The sequence below is a fragment of the Colobus angolensis genome, unplaced genomic scaffold, assembly GCF_000951035.1.
Source record: "Colobus angolensis palliatus isolate OR3802 unplaced genomic scaffold, Cang.pa_1.0 Scaffold72, whole genome shotgun sequence".
Taxonomy (NCBI): Eukaryota; Metazoa; Chordata; class Mammalia; order Primates; family Cercopithecidae; genus Colobus; species Colobus angolensis.
The window spans coordinates 4,204,978-4,222,568 of record NW_012120932.1 but is presented as its reverse complement, the minus strand read 5'-3'; the positions used below and the strand labels follow the sequence as shown (position 1 = coordinate 4,222,568).

Here is a 17,591-nt window from a genome sequence, read left to right as displayed (position 1 = left end):
TGTGTGTACTTGCCTCTGCTAACGTGTAGTCTGCCTTACAAAGACAATTTGCCTGACTTCATGTTGGATGAAGGGAAGCTGTACACGAAGATGGAGAGATACAGAGGGAAACAAGCCATGATTTCAGTAACCCAGTGGCCATGACAGCCAGAGGCAGAATGAAGGCTGCCTGAGACTAGATATCCGCTGACCACCTCCGGACCCAGAGAGGCAGCTGTCTGGGCTGGCGCCACACCTGGCAGCGGGGCTGGCGTGTCCTCCAGACCTGCTCTTTCTCTGACTCACTGTGTCGATGCCCATCACTGGCTCATGGCTTGGTAGCTACCCAGACATGCCCTCAGCCTCGCTTTTCCCTACTGTCGACAACTGTGTGTCTGGCGTGTGACACACACACTCAGACTGAGAATGTTTCTCTTTCTGTGTTAACTGCAGTGTCTGCCACCCCTTCCTGCTCTCTCATAGCAGGTACCGAGTCAGTCCAGACAGCGGCTGCCTCTGGGCTCAGTGGGGATCGGCCGATCTCCAACCTCTGACCTTCCTTCTGCCTCCTTCATTAATTCCACTCACATTTGCTCCAGTCAGGCCCAGAAAATAAAACAATTCGGGACAAATATACACAGGCCATGGGAGATCTACTAATGCACTTTGTCCACTGCCCCAAAATGACCCGTGACAGCTGGTAGACATTTTTTAGATTTCCCAGTTAGGTTGGTTCTACTTTTTGGATCTCAGATCCTCAACACTGATAAAGACCAGTGAAACAAGTATTCAATTACAGCAAAATGTAGGCTCTTTGTCAGAAAATTTTAAAAAACAAAGTCCAGTAATATTATTCAGAGAACATTTTCTTTCTTTGCGTAAAATCTTCCTGGTGAGGAGAGACAGAAAAAAACCCAAAATTCCATACATGGGAACAGGACATAATGACTTCCATAAGGAAATACAAAAGCAGGAAGACACAGGCTGGAGGAGGGTAGGGTGGGAGGGCAGTGGAGCTGGGCGCATGCGTGTCTGTGTGTGTGTGTTCCGCGCACATTAGGGGTCAGGTTGTCTAGAAGAATTCTATCAGGAAGAGATAATTTACTCAAGAAACGAATTGAGGAAATTATCTATGCTATCTAAGTTATCCAGGGGAAAATTTCAGAGATACTGAATAGCTAGTACAAAGGATAGATCTTGCTTGACATTTTTAAAGAGCAACTAGGACAACATAGCACAACATATTTGAAGCCACAGATAGAGAATGCGGTCGAAGTTGCTTCTTTCTTTTTGTCTAAATAAGGTCAGTTCTTTATTGAAAACGACTACACTTCATATGGTGCATAAAATACGTGGCAATTTACAGCAAAAATTAAAGAAAATAAAATTAGATAGATTTAAATTGGAAGCTAGTTGCAAAGGCAGAAGTGAGAGGGGATGTGAAGCTGTGGCAATGGTCCAGGTGAGAGACAGTGAGCAACTGGGCTGTCATGGTAATAACAGAGGTGAGGAAAAGTCATCAGACTCCACATAGACTCTGAAGTTGTGACTGACATGATCTGTTGAAAGACTGAGTCGACAGGATATGCCTATGGATTGATTGTGGAGTGTGAAGGAACGGAAGTCATTGGTAACTCCAGGCATATTGGCTCAAGCCAACAGCTGGTAAATGCTGTGATAGTTACTGAGAGGTGGAAGCCCAGGAGCGATAGGTTTGGTGATGGGAAGGACGTGGAGATAATAAACTTGGTTTTGGACACGTCTATTTGACATCCAAAAGAAATGGAGTCTGGTGCTCAGAGGGGAACTTGAAACCTGTGTCAGGGATGGATAATAACCTGAATACACCTAATCCCAACCAGAAGAAAATTTCACAATGAATTAAAAAGTTCTATATTTCCTTGCAGATTTAATTCTTTATTCTTTCAGAAATAACTGAAAAATGGACATGAGGGAAAGCGGCTTGTCAGTGATTGCTAATCTGGAACCATGATTAGCAGAATATTATGGTATAATCTCTCAGCATGATTCGGGACATTTTTCTAGCATGGTTAGGCTGGATTTCCAAATATCTTTTCTCTCCTTTTTGATTCAGAACATTTGTTCTTTTTTTTTTTTTTTTTTTTTGCAATGAGCCAAATAGTTTATAAGAAAATGCAGGAAAATGATAAAGAATGAGCTCCTTGATACATTGTATATTCTGGTTCAAAACACACTAACTTTAATATCCTGTGGAGAAGGTAATTTGCTGGGTTACATACATGCATGTTAAATGGAAGCATTTATTAGAATAAGTCAGACCAAAAGAACACTTTCGCACAGAATATCTGTATAATGGAAACAGGGATTTCAGAAAAATAGCTGCAGTTTTCCAGGTGACTTTACAAGGGCAGGATGAGTGTAGATAACTGGGAGAGACTCTCTTTTTAGAAACATTCTGGGCATGAAAGGCAGTTGTGGATCCAGCCAAATAAGCTGCAAACTTCCCGATGATTTATTCACTGCTTTTCTACATTTTGTGATAGCAATAAGGAAGGTGTTAACTCTAACCTGCTAAATGTTTGAACCTGATGCATTTTGTAATCGGCAGAATAATGGTCCCCAAAGATGCCTACGTCTAACTCCTGGAAGCTGTGAATATGTTGTGTTATATGGCAAGGATAAACTAAAGCTGCAGATGGGAATTAAAGATGCCAGTCAGCTGAGCTGGAAATAATGAGAGTGCCCTGGATTCTCCAGGTGAGCCCAATGTCTGGCTTCGCCAGGTGAGCCCAATGTCTGGCTTCGCCAGGTGAGCCCAATGTCTGGCTTCTCCAGGTGAGCCCAATGTAATCACAGGTTTCCTTAAAAGTGGAAGAGGGAGGAAGGTGTATTGGGTCAAAGTGATTCAATAAGAGCAGGATTCAGTTTGTACTGGCTGCCTTTGAAGATACAGGAAAAGGCCCATGGGCCAAGGAGTGTAGGTGCCTTCTAGAAGCTGGAGAGGCCAGTGACATTTTATTCCCCCAGTGCCTCCAGAAAGAACGCAGCCCTACTGACACCTTGATTTTGGCCTGGTGAGACCAACTTTGAACTCTTCACTTCCAAAACGTAAGTAATACATTTGTGTTGTTTTCAGCCAACAGCAGAGGTGTCGTTTCAGTTTGTGGTCATTGCTGCCGCAGGACTAGGGAGCTGGTACGCATTGCCGGGACTCACCCCTGCTCTGGCACTTGGGCGGCACTGTAGGTGCCCATGTTCGTGGAGGTAGTCAGCAAAGGGGGGCTCTCTCGGCTGGGCTGGCCACGTCTGCTTACAGAGTGTTCCCCTCTTCCACGGCGGTAAGAACATCTGTTCTTATTAGGCCAGGTGGTTTTTAAGGCAGTTCATATTACTACTACTAAAAAAAAATAGTGTGTGGTTCTCCCAGAAAATTATCTTTCAGCTTCCCTCTTTTCTTCTGTTGTTTATTCCTTTGACCTTGTTTGAGTAATGGCACCTTTTAAAATGATGTAGCAGATGAGATTATTCACTTCAAGTGAGTCTGTGTCCTGAAATACATTTTGTTAACTGAAAGTATAATACATAATGAAGCTTGTTCTGTTACTCAGAAAAGATTCATGTATTCCTGTTTTAAGTAACAGGGATTCTCTCTTTTGAACAGGGCTTTTACCACTCTGAAGATTCCATAAATCCGAGTTATTTCTAGTTTCCTTGGGTATTTCTCAACGCGAACTCAGTCCAGCCCTTGAAGCAGTCAATGTGAAGCATGTAATTAGTACGAATGTGGATTAATATATTAATCTATTCAGATAATCAAATGTCAGTGATTGATACGACAGCTGTACAATCTCTTATCGAAAGCCTTGGTATCAGATTTGCTTTAGATTCAGATTCATTTCACATACTAGAAAGGTCATACTGTGTATACACCAAATATTAGTGACTAGGTGGTAATCACGTTACTATTTTTGCAATAAAACATATGAATATTCACATTAAGCAGAGTAACTAAAAAATTCAAATAGCCCCAAAGTCAGTACATTCAGGTTTTGCTGCTAAATAAATTTGTGTCTGCTTGGGGTTTACCATTTTAATAACTTTGCTTTTAGAATTAAAAATTGCAGATAAGCAACTGTGGATCTTTAATAATAGGAGACATTAGCATAGACAATGGGTAAACCCAGACCAAAACATAAAAGCCATAAAAAGATAGAAGAAGAGCATCCAAGAAATACATAAGGCTGCAGAATGAATTTTTAATGTGTCCTTAACATAAAAGTAGAAGCAACACTATCCCTAGGAGAGAGCTGGAAATGCATTCTGTCCTCCTGGTACAGGAAGGTTAATACGATGACCCTGAGGGCAGGGGAGGTAGCTGTGGTCAGGAAAAGATAATAATAATAAAGATAATAATGTCTAGGAAAGATAATAACCTTATGAAAACATAATTTTCATTAATCAAGGGTATTAATATTTTAGGTATCAAAAACAAATCTTAAGTTATTTTAATATCATCCATTCATATCTAAAATTAATGCCTTGGTAAAGGGCAGAAACTCTAATAAGATGTAATTTATTGTTAACGCAGCAATGATAAGACTGGGGGACAGCCAATATCAGCCCATCTTTTTAAGAAAATGATAAATATGAGACAATTAGTGAACTTTATTTCTAGAAAAGTAGCTTTGATAGGAAAAATACTAGACGGAAGGGACATGCCTGGTGAAGAATATGATAATTATGACTCAGCTCACATTTCCCAAGAGTATATTACTAACCTCTACCACAATTATTTGCTTATTTACTAAAAGAATGAATGAATGAATGAATGAATGAATGAATAAACAAACAAATGGAGAATATGTCCCTGAGGTGCTGATGTAGCAGTTCAAGAAACACAAATCAAGATGGTTACCAGTGGCAGGGAAGGGGCGTGGGGGCTGGGGAGGAGGTGGGGATAGTTATTGGGTACAAAAAAATAGTAAGAATGAATAAGACCTAGTATTTGACAGCACAAGGTGACTACAGTCAATAATAATTTAACTGTACATTTAAAAATAACTAAAAGTGTATAATTGGATTGTCTGCAACACAAAGGATAAATACTTGAGGGGATGGATCTCCCATTTTATATGATGTGATTATTACGCACTGCATGCCTGTATCAAAGTCATGAATCCCATAAACGTATACACCTACTATGCACCCACAAAAAGTAAAATAAAAGTTTTTTTAAAAAAAGGAACTCAAATATCTACATAGGTATTTTATAATCCAAACTTGACAGCCTCTCTCTTTGCAGTTTTACAACTTTCAGCAAATTCCCCATATTCTCTCCATCTCAGTCTGAACAGCCATTTCACATCTCACACCTCACTGTTCTTTGTGTATCCCATCCATTATCCATGCTTTTGTTTGCATTACTTCTGCTTTCTGAAAAATCTCCTGAATTATTTTCCAGCAACCCACATGGTAATGCTTTCTCCAAGGCCTGTCATTCTCAAGTCTCTTCGGGTCTGTGTCTCATAACTGAACACTCACAAGAACCATCTCTGGTTTGTTTTGTGGGTTCTCTCATCAGTAGCGTTAACATTCTTTTCACCATGGAAATTCTGTATAGTTAGTCATAAAGTAGGAAATGAAGCTGTTAAATGGTTACAATTTGCCAATCACAGTGAGGGAGGATGAAGGAGATGCAAAGATAAAGCCCTATCCCCAAAAACCGTTTAGCTCAAAATGGTGGAAGGCTGAGTCCTGAACCCTCATAGCACTACATATCACTGCTTTAGTCCAAAACAGGTCCTAGAGATGTGCAGAGCCAGGAAGGACCATTTTCGGTGTAGTTGCTCAAAAAGGGCATCCTGGGAGAGGATGAATTTCACTCATTCATTCAGGAAACATGTCCTGATGTCCTACACCTGTTAGGCACAGTTAGGCTTTAGAGGCTGAGCTGGTTTTCCAGAACTGCTGTAACAAAGTGCCACAAACTAGGTAGCTAAAGCGATGGATGCCACACGTCCCAGATCAAGGTGTCTCCATGCCATGCTGCCTCTGGAGGCTCTAGGGAGGGCTCTGTTCCATGCCCATCTCCTAGCTGCTGGTGCCTCCGCTGTTCTGTGGCTTGTCCATGCATTATTCCAATCCTCCCTCCTCACAGGGCTGCCTCCCTATGTGCCCTTGCACTGTGTTCCCTGTGTGTACATCTGTCTCTGCGTCCAAAGGTCCTTCCTGATGAGGACACCAGTCATATTAGATTAGGGTCAACCCTCCTGACTACATTTTAACTTGATTACCTCTGTAAAAGCCTTATATATCCAATTAAGGTCACATTCTGAGGTATTGGGAGTTACGATTCCAACATATGTTTTTGGGAAACCACAAGTCAACCCAGAACAGAGATGCAGGGATGAAAGGCTGAAAGGCACAGTGACTGTGAAAGGAAGCTCACAGGGTGAGGCGGCACCAGGAAAGTAAATCACTTGTTCCAGTGAAGCTCAACACGTTCCTACACGTGGTAAGATCATGAGAGTCGACATCTGTTATTTTAAGTGTTCTGGATTAGTAAGAACCTTAACCTTTACGCTCTTTCCCTGCAGGCCAGTAACCTTTCAGAGTAAGCAAAATTGGCAGATGGCGTTGCCTTGGCTATGGCTTCCCTCTGAACTGTTTAACTGGATAACAGAAATGCTGACAGTACCTTCATCACTGATGTATTTTTTTTAGGAGGAAGAAAGAGCCAAAGTACAAATAGGACACAGACTCTGTATTCGAGTTTTCTCTTACAGGGAAACTGTCCACAACATTTTAAACATTATTAACCAATGCAGAGTAAGGTTACTTCCAAACACTATGTAATAAATTATCATTATTATTATTATTATTACTATTCTTATTACTGAGACGGAGTTTCTCTCTTTTTTGCCCAGGCTGGAGTGCAATGGCGTGATCTCGGCTCACTGCAACCTCTGCCTCCCGGGTTCAAGTGATTCTCCTACCTCAGCCTCTCAAGTAGCTACAAAAGTTAAATAAAAAGTGACTAACCCCCTCCACAGAGGCACTGACATATAATCAGAAACAGAAATAATGTCACTGTTATGAGGATATTTACAGAATCCAGAGACTCTGACAGAGATCTGTAGTCTATTTACTCACTCCTGTAATCCCAGCACTTTGGGAGGCCAAGATAGGTGGATGACCTGAGGTCAGGAGTTCAAGACCAGCCTGGCCAACATGGCAAAACCCCATCTCTACTAAAAATACACACAAAAAAAAGCCAGGTGTGGTGGTGCACATCTGTAGTCCCAGCTATTCAGGAGGCTGAGGCAGAATTGCTTGAACCTAGGAGGCGGAGGTTGCAGTGAGCCAAGATCGCGCCACTGCACTCTAGCCTGGGCAATAAGAGTGAAACTCCACCTCAAAAAAAAACAAGAAAAAAAAAAAAACAAGAAAAACGAAATCTGGCCACTGATAAAGGACTCATGATTACTCAAGTTCAAAGTCTGTGTTCCTGTACTTGTCATACATATAGAAACTGCTCATTTGTTACATTTTGAAATTTCAGTCTTTCAAAAATATCAGATCAAATCAGAGAAAATAAATGAATTCAACCTACCACTTTAAAATAATGCAGAGGCAATGTTAAATTACTCTATTAAGCAAACCAAGAAAAAATAAATTGTATATGATTTGTATTATTTTTTAACTTCCACACTATTTAATGGTATTAAATACAAGATTGTCTTTCAATGCTTTCAATGAAATAGGTATCTTAATTTCACTTAGACCATTTTTTTTCAAAGTAATTCTTAAAATTCTGTTTTCCTAATAGGTTTGCAGCAATAGGTAGCAATCATTATTATTAGAAAACATACCCAGATGCTTTCTTCTCGGCGATACTGCTTCCAGTTTCTCCCGCCGTCACTGAACATCAGGAGGTAGCTGGTCACCCAGTCGGAGCTCCCATACCCTCCTTGGGTGGCCACAGCACTGACCTCCATTCTCTCTCCAAGGTCAATTTGCAGCCATTGGTATTTATTTGACACAAGTGGGGTCCAGCCACCAGCTCCTTTTTTGAAACAGAAAAAGTGGGAAAATGGTAGAGGAAGAAGTTATTTAACAGAGCTGTTACTAGATTAGAAAATGATAAAAGTATGAATACATATTAAGAAAATAATCGATTTACAGTAGAAAAAATAGAAGAATTACAGGTGGCTGGATGAACCCTAAATTGTGTTCACATTTAGCTAGATGACCCTGACATTCTAGAATGCAGGTGTTCTACTGAGCAGAGAAAATGTTTGTTTAATGCAGGTGGCTAATACAGCATTCCTGTCAATTTTTGGAACTAGTATATTTCATAGCCCTTGTGCAAGATTTGCCTTTTCCCAACACAAGAGACTAAATTCCAGTAGTAGGAAGTACAGTATTAAGCATTAATAAAACAAAGACGGTTAATATATTGACCTTGCACTCAAAGTGCTTACAGTCTCACAGGAGAAATGGATGTGTTAAAGAACAATTCAAATATAGAGTGCTTTGTGAGGCAATCCCACTTACATATGGAATTTTAAAAAGTTGAATTCACAGAAGTACAGAGGAGAGTGATGGTTACGAGGAACTGGGGTGTGGAGGAGACACTGGTAAAAAAAGTACAAAAAGGTATGGAGTGTCAAATGGTAAAAGTGAGTCATAAGCAGGTTCTAGTGCACTCTGCTCTCTCTGGCAGTACTGCTGGGAAACTGGGACAAGCCTCACACAGTGCTCGTCCATCTTGGACAAGGAGAAGGAGACTGTCAGGTATTGAAGATGCGCGCACAGCAGAAAATCTGCTCTTTTTGCGCTGACCGATGCTACATCTGAAACGAAAACATAGGAATGCCCACTGATGTTTTATTGATGTTTGTTATTTTTCTAGTTTAACAGAATTAGGGAACACTCCAGAACCACAAAAGTCTGAAGTTCTAGACAGTTCACTATTATTCATTGACTTATACTGTGTATTTTATTATTGGAGGTTTTATCATTATGTCCTCATTTGTAAAGTCTTTAGTATTTTAGCACATGTCCAAAAAAGTTTGATATTATTAGAATACAGCTAGGAGTAAAAACAAGTGAGGACATTATACTTTAACACAAGTTATTATGGGGACGTGTTGAAAAAGATAAATATTTATATTTAAATAACATTCATATTGAAATAATAAATATAAATATTAGGCACCTATCTGAATGGAGGACCACACTTAACTACCGTTTCCTTATGATTCCCAAGTTTACAGATTCTTAGAAGTCAGATTCTAAGATTTTTTGTAGTGAACCTTTGATCAAAAATATTTTTTCCTCTGAATGTACGATAAGTACGTCTTAAGTCTGTATTTTATATACATATATGTATATATACACACATATATAGATATAATTTTTGTTTGTTTTGCTTCTTATTGTTCCATGTTTTGACTTTTGACTTGAAGAGTCAGGAATCTGATCTAGTAGACAGGATGGAAAATTATTGGTAACCAACACTGTGCATCTGATTGACACTAAAACATTCCATATCTTTCTTAAGCCAGACAGCTAGGAGGTGGATACAGCTCTTGTTCAAGTTGAATGTTCTGCTATAGACCAGGGGCATCCTCCACTCATGCAACGTGGTTTCCTGGATCGGGCAAAATTTATTCTTGGATGATCTATGGCAATATTTATGCGAGCCCCTGCCAGAGACAGCGCACAAACTTCTTCAGCCCTCAGTGGAAACTACTTCCACAGTTTCTCTTCTCTGCTCATTCCTCCTTCCAACTTAACTTTTCAGAATGTGACAGAATTCCACCTACTCACTTCTATAATCACTCAATTTAACAATGAATATTTATTGAGCATTTGAGAACTCTGGGTCAGGCAAACAGTTCCCTTTAAATACATTTTGCATTTAATTCCTAATGTACCTTTAAAAGACAAGGCCTCATTACTACCCTCTGTATGAATGGTGGGCAGCTGACCTATGTTTACGCATCTAGGAAGTGGCCCACAAGCTTTGGATCCAGAACCTGTGCAATTAAATATTTTTATTATATTATTTTGATGATAATCATGGGATGTGGTGGTTCTCAAATAAACGTAAAAAAGATGTAAAGAAGTTTGGGAGTGAGCAGGTCGGGCTACCTAAGGAAGCAGCCCCTGTGCAGCAGGGCAACCTCTCCTGCTCCTGGTCAGGCAAGGCCCGGGTTTCAGAGGGTTGACGGTGCAGTGCCGGTGGGGTTTTCTCTACTGGTCCTTCCTGTTACTCTACCAGATCTATTGTTCTCTCCTAAGACTGTGTAAAATTTAATTGGTGAGAGATCCTTCTGGGGTTGGTCTAACTAGCAGCCAATAGTCCTAGGTACAACACTACTGAAACTATATCCTTTTCTGTTTTTCTTATTATTATCATTTTATGGGGTTGTTTTTTGCGACAGAGTCTCACTCTGTCACCAGCCTGGAGTGCAGTGGCGAGATCTCTGCTTACTGCAACCTCCGACTCCCTGGTTCAAGCAATTCTCCTGCCTCAGCCGCCTGAGTAGCAGGGATTACAGGCACCCGCCACCACACCCGGCTAATTTTTGTATTTTTAGTAAAGATGGGGTTTCACCATGTTGGCCAGGATGGACTCGGTCTCCTGCCCAGCTCGGCCTCCCAAAGTGCTGGGATTACAGGCATGAGTCACTGGGCCCAGTCTATTTCATGGTTGCTCTAAAAGACCTGGGAGAAGGTGGAGGAGATGCTAAGAGCCAACCCATCATCTTAGGCTGGACGTGGTACACGGGGAATTTTATACACAGAGCTGAAACTTTTGAGGAACTATTCAATACTTTTGGTTCTTCCCCTCATCTTGGTTACTCAGCATGAAGGGCATCTTCTTCAGCTTGTATTTCATAACCTTTCTTTGGTATTTTCACTCCCTCTCATTCCAGGTTTAGAAAAGGAATTACTATGAGAACACATGTGGAGAAGCACAAGGAGGAAAATGAGTCGACAGGGTTCTGGTGTGCTACCCTGGGATGGTGCGTTCTCAACAGAGGGAGCGGCAGCCGCTGGCCATCCCTCTTCTCTGCATCCCTCACTGTTTGTTAGTTGTTGGTGTTCACAGTGGCACTCCTGCTAACAGATGAATCATTTCAGTAACTTGATTTTACCTTTGATGAAGTAGTATTCAAATGCAAATAAGCTATATCTTCAGCCATTACTGATAAAGTAATGAAATTTTGGCGTTAGCAAAGAATTTCATCAGGATGTTGTAGCCTCAGGAAATCTGCAAGCCCAGCTGGGTTATAAGGGTAAGCTGATGTGCACACAATTTAATTAAATGCTGAGTGGAAACGGTGGGAAACACAACGTAACTGACCTGTACACTCCTGGATAGCACGGGACTGTGTGCCTTTGTTCAAGGCAGCTTTGAAGGCTGGTGTAGAAGGCCACTATGGGTAACAGAGAAAGGAGGTTGGCTGACTCCACCCCCAACTAGCGTGTGGTAATTGTCCAGTCACTCAGCCTTTCTGAGACAAAAATGTTGTCCTTTGATGTTGTCCTTTGTTTAAAGAAGAAAAGCGGCCGGGCGTGGTGGCTCAAGCCTGTAATCCCAGCACTTTGGGAGGCCGAGACGGGTGGATCACGAGGTCAGGAGATCGAGACCATCCTGGCTAACACGGTGAAACCCCGTCTCTACTAAAAAATACAAAAAAAAAAAAAACTAGCTGGGCGAGGTGGCGGGCGCCTGTAGTCCCAGCCACTCGGGAGGCTGAGGCAGGAGAATGGCGGGAACCCGGGAGGCGGAGCTTGCAGTGAGCTGAGATCCAGCCACTGTACTCCAGCCTGGGCAACAGAGTGAGACTCCGTCTCAAAAAAAATAAAATAAAATAAAATAAAAAAGAAAAGCATAAAGTGGGGAGGGGGGCATTAACAGTCATATAAATCACCTCACAAGACTGTAACAAAGACAATGGGATAACTGACACTAAAGCACTTTGCAACTAAATTATTATTCAAATGTGATGCCACAGTCAATTTTTGTTTTCTTTAAACCAAAACAAATGAAAGTCTTCTATTTGTTAAGTCAAAATTATACATATACTGACTCCTTTTCAACCTGGAAGTGTCTTTTCATAGTCCCTTCTAGTCTATGGTCACCAAAACTTTGTACACAAAACGGGGGAAGCAGTTACGTTCTCTAAGCTCAGCCTCTCCCCCATCACAAACGTTTCTTCTCCATTTCACCCTCCTCCTTTCCCTGCCTCTGACAAGACACTGCACCTGAGTTCAAGTGTCACAATTCTACCCCACAGATCCTGTGAATTACAAAAACCTCGACCCCTCCATTCATAATATATGTTCTGACACACACGTTTCATTACTGGAATGAGACTAAAATATGCTGAGCAACGGAAACTTTCTCTTACACTTTATATGGCTTGAGGCAGTGGATGTTATTTTTTAAAGGGTAATTGGTTTTTATAAAGGCTGTGAAGGCAGTGAAGACGCTGAGCTACGCAAACTGTTTTGTCCCTAAATGTTCACACAGCACAGAATTTATCTTACATACCATTTTATCCATTTTTAAGTTTTCAAGTTCTGAGGAAATTAAAGTTTTGCCACTTATTTTGTAACGGAAAACAAGGGAAAAGGGGGAAGTGAGAAACTGTGAAGCATATATTGTATGCTGAGAATTCTACCAGATATTTTCATGCATATTATCATTTTTTATTTCTAAAAGCATCCAGTGGGTTGTCTTTATCGTATCCACCTTACAGATGAGAAAATAAAATCACTAATTAAAACACATGGAAAGATATTTTTTAAATCAGCTTATGTTTCATTGTTATCCCTGTCCATGAATATATTCACATGATTTGTCAATCACTTAGTACTTTTTGGTTATAAATAATTTGGCATGATTATGTATCTATTTTATACAGTTATATCTGTTATAATTCTGCATTTACCTCAGGTCAAAGTTACATTTCACTGTCTGGGGCAGGGGCTCTGAAAGAAAAATAGAAACCCCAGAGCTGGAGGCTTGTTTCTGACTAACAACAATAAAAATTCCCATGACTATAGTATCTAGTCATAAGTGGCAGCACTGTCACAGAGAATGTATTGACTTTGTTTACAGGGGAAATAATGCACAGGTAAATCATCATCATCATCATTATGATTATCATATCACCATAATCTTATACCTTCCTCAACATTTGATGAGTACCAAGGGCACAAAATATAAGCAAACAAAGTAAATGTTCCAAGCCAGCCACTATTAGAGGCTTCTATATATCAAGCAAACACATAGTTAAATAAACCTTGTCCCCACGAGACACTTCCCACTAAGATAACAAATTGTTTCAAATGTCATTTTATCCAGATATGTTTGTTTTTTTTCCTTATCGAATTGCATTTTAATTCACATTAACAATTTCAGGTATTACCAGGGGTGAGATGTGAGGTAGGGACTGTCACAGCTTCTACACTCCAGTGAGATTATGTGTATTTATAGGGAAGAGAAGTGAAGCTGGCTTTAAATAAACTCCGTCATTCCACTTCTGAGATTTATGGGCTTTAAACAGCCATGCTTTTTGTCAGTAGGTCTGCCTTTTTGCAGAGGGGAATTCAGACATTTAACTGAGATCTAATTTCATTTCGGAAAAAAAGGTCTAACTACACAGATATAGAATCAGGTACTACAGTCTTTTTCCAACTACGCTGTTTTAAAGTAAAAAATACAGAAACCCTCCCTCACAATCTGTCTTTGTGTACGTGTTCTATTTCAGCAGTATTTCCCTCAACCTTAGCAGGTTGATGCAGAAAGAACATTCAGCCTACCAAAAATGTGTTCATAAAAAAAGAATTGCAATTATGGTTAAAATCTCAGAGTATACATAACAATTTATAAAATGTACTATCTTACAAAATGCATCTATACTCCTTAGTACCTTTGAAAATGGACACAGAATAAACAAAAAACAAATGGTGTTAGACTGAAAATTAATCATATAAACAATCATATTAAAGGAAAGTAGTACAAACACTCCTATTAAATGGCAATGATGGTCAGATTAGATGAGAAAGCAAGGTCCACCTATATGTTGCCTACAAGAAATATAATTTAAATAAAAAGGGCTCCAATAGCCTAAGTGTAAACACACGGAAAAATATATATTATACTAACACTAGTCAAAAAAAAAGCTGGAATGGCTCTATTAAACAAAGTAGATTTCAGCGCAAAAATTATAAAAGGTAAAGAAAATCATTTCCCCATGATTAAGATATTCTTTCATCTGAGGACATAATCCTGAACGTGCAAACACTTAATAACAGGGCTTCAAAATACATGAAATGAAACCTAGTAAAATAAATCCACAATTACAGGAGATTCTAGTACCCTGTCTCGGTAACTACGCAAGACAGAAAATAGGGATTCAGAAGTATTAATTATCACTATCAACCTATATGATTCATTGATATTTGTGGAATGCTTCACCTAACAGAAGAACATGTATTCTTTTCAAGTTCATTTGGAACTTTTACCAAAATAGACCACTAAACAAGTCATTAAACAAGTTTCAACAAAGTTAAAATCATTTAAATCATGTAAAGTATATCTGTGTGATATACAATAGATTAAAATAAGAAATCAACAATAGTGACTTCTCTGAAAAATCCAGGAATATTAGGAAACTAATAACACATACTTCATAATCAATGAATCAAAGAAGAAACTAAAAGAGAAATTAGCAAGTATTTCAAGCTGAATGAAAATGAAAGTACAACTTATCAAAATCTATGGGATGGAGCTTCCGGCTTCTGCCCTAGGAAGTAGAAAGCTATAAGGAGCCTCATTTCTTCCCTTATTAACAAACTCCAGCCCAGGCTGGAGTTCCGTGATGCAAACTCAGCTCACTGCAACCTCCGCCTCCCAGGTTCATGATCTTTTACAAATGTATTGGAGAGTTCAGCTTGCAGAACAATCACCTGGCCTAAAATCTAAAGAGGTATGAACCTTGCAGGGAGAATGTGAGCAGGAGCTCACCTTAGGTAAATGAAACCAGAGGTCAGTAAGAAAAGTTCAGCTGGAATAGTTAACAAAATGGTGAAACCTACTATGCAGGCTGGTGGGACAGTGACAAATCCTTTATCACCCCAGAAGCTGGGGGAGTGTTCCCTCTTGCAGGCTCTTGCTCCACTGGCCATTGGTGGAAACTCACATGCACTCCACTGACAACTCCACTTGGCCTTCACAGAAATATCAGAAAGGGCCCTAATGGTTAAATGACTCAGCCTATAACCTTCTCCCTTATCTCCACTACATCTTGAATTTTGGGTAGGTGTAGTTCCATTCATCTCGGCAACTAACTGCATAATTTAATAAAACCATCATTGTGCATTTTTCATACATCCAATAAATTATTTGATAAGACACATCATCTCAAAATATCACTTGAGCAGGCAAAGAAGCCATTATCTTCACTTGGTGAGTAGAAACAACGAGGCAAAAGTGATGGGTGATGGGCAAACGGGGCACAAAAGGAGAGGGCTGGAATGGAGTCAGAGCACCCTGAGGCTGATTACGCTCCTCTCACTGTATTCCATTTCCCACAGGTAGCGTGTTTACTTTCTTCAGGGAGTGATTAAACGCGTGTATTTTCCTTTCTTATTAAATGTCAGTTGATATCATGCAAGGAAACACAAGAGTGAAATGCTGAGAAGTGACTATTTTAGTGAATACCAAATTACCCATCTGTATGTGACTGACTGCTCAGTCAACCAAAATCCCCTAACCCACCTCCTACTAAAAAAAAAAAAAGAGATGGTAATATTTACATTTTTCCTAAGGATATTATGTAGTTAAACCAATTATAGTTTATGAAATTGCTGTGAAAGCCTTGTATGAAAAGAGATATGCATTTATCAATTATTACATGTAATATGATAGTATCAAAATATGATGTAAAAGGAATAAACATTGCAATAATGTTTAAGTTGCTATTAACAAAGAAATGTTTTTTAGAGGCAAGTGCACATCAGGGAAAATGTGTGGTATTAGAATTCTGCTAAAGTTTGCCCCATTGAATTCTTTGGAAAAAATACGACAACCTAAAAAAATCCAATTGGCAAAAATTAATGTGAAAGAAATTGGTAAATCTCCACCATGTCCTACAGAAGTTCTAGAATGCCTCCCTTAACATTGATTTTAATAACTAAGGTCAGAGAGCTGGTTACAGGACCAACTGTTGTATTTTACCATTTTCATCATTGGTCACAGTCCTTTTGAATCAGTTTTGAAGCACAAATTAAACTGCCAGTCAGAAATTAAATGTCATTTAAGAAAAAAATTATTCTGAAATATAGCTTCACATGAATTGGCAAAGATAGTACTGAGAAGTGATGTGTACTCTTCACCCAGTTTCTACCAATGGTTACATCTTATAAAATTACAGTACAATATCAAAACCAGGAAATGACATGTCTATCCAGTTGTATGACATGTTTAGGCTCTGTAGCCCCCACCACAATCAAGAAAGAGAACTGCTTCACTACCACAACAATCCACCTCATCGCTACCCCCTATAGTTAGACATAGCAACCACTAATTTGCTTTCTATCTCCACAATTTCCTCAAGTCTTCAGGTTCCTAGATGGTCTGTCTTCCCTACATTTTTTTCACTCTCATGTTTGCTTTATACATAAAGTGCCTTTTGAACTTTGAAGAGAGCAGTGGATCTCCCAACACGGAGGCTGAAATCTGAGAACGGACAGACTGCCTGCTCAAGTGGGTCACTGACCCCTGAGTAGCCTAACTGGGAGACATCTCCCACTACGGGCAGACTGACACCCCACACCTCACAAGGTGGAATACACTCCTGAGAGGAAGCTTCCAAAGCAAGAATCAGACAGGTACACTCGCTGTTCAGCAATATTCTATCTTCTGCAGCCTCTGCTGCTGATACCCAGGCAAACAGGGTCTGGAGTGGACCTCAAGCAATCTCCAACAGACCTACAGCTGAGGGTCCTGCCTGTTAGAAGGAAAACTAAAAATCAGGAAGGACACTCACACCAAAACCCCATCAGTACGTCACCATCATCAAACCAGAGGCAGATAAAACCACAAAGATGGGGAAAAAGCAGGACAGAAAAGCTGGAAATTCAAAAAATAAGAGCGCATCTCCCCCTGCAAAGGAACGCAGCTCATCGCCAGCAACAGATCAAAGCTGAACGGAGAATGACTTTGATGAGATGAGAGAAGAAGACTTCAGTCCATCAAACTTCTCAGAGCTAAAGGAGGAATTATGTACCCAGCGCAAAGAAACTAAAAATCTTGAAAAAAGAGTGGAAGAATGGATAACTAGAATAATTAATGCAGAGAAGGCCATAAACGAACTGACAGAGATAAAAAAAATGACACGAGAAATATGTGACAAATGCACAAGCTTCAGTAACCGACTCGATCAACTGGAAGAAAGAGTATCAATGACTGAAGATCAAATGAATGAAATGAAGCGAGAGGAGAAGTCTAGAGAAAAAAAGGAAAAAGAAATGAACAAAGCCTCCAAGAAATATGGGATTATGTGAAAAGACCAAATCTACATCTGATTGGTGTGCCTGAAAGT

At 39.9% G+C, this 17,591-nt stretch overlaps 1 protein-coding gene across 1 annotated transcript in view; it reads right to left on the bottom strand.

Annotated features, from left to right (window-relative positions):
* The window catches only part of CNTNAP3 (contactin associated protein-like 3), a 251,219-nt gene that overhangs the window by 172,090 nt on the left and 61,538 nt on the right, over positions 1-17,591 (bottom strand). Inside the window, exon 3 of the mRNA XM_011927535.1 lies at positions 7,833-8,026. Within this exon, the coding sequence (XP_011782925.1) occupies positions 7,833-8,026 (194 nt within the window). The remainder of the gene's footprint in view (positions 1-7,832; positions 8,027-17,591) is intronic.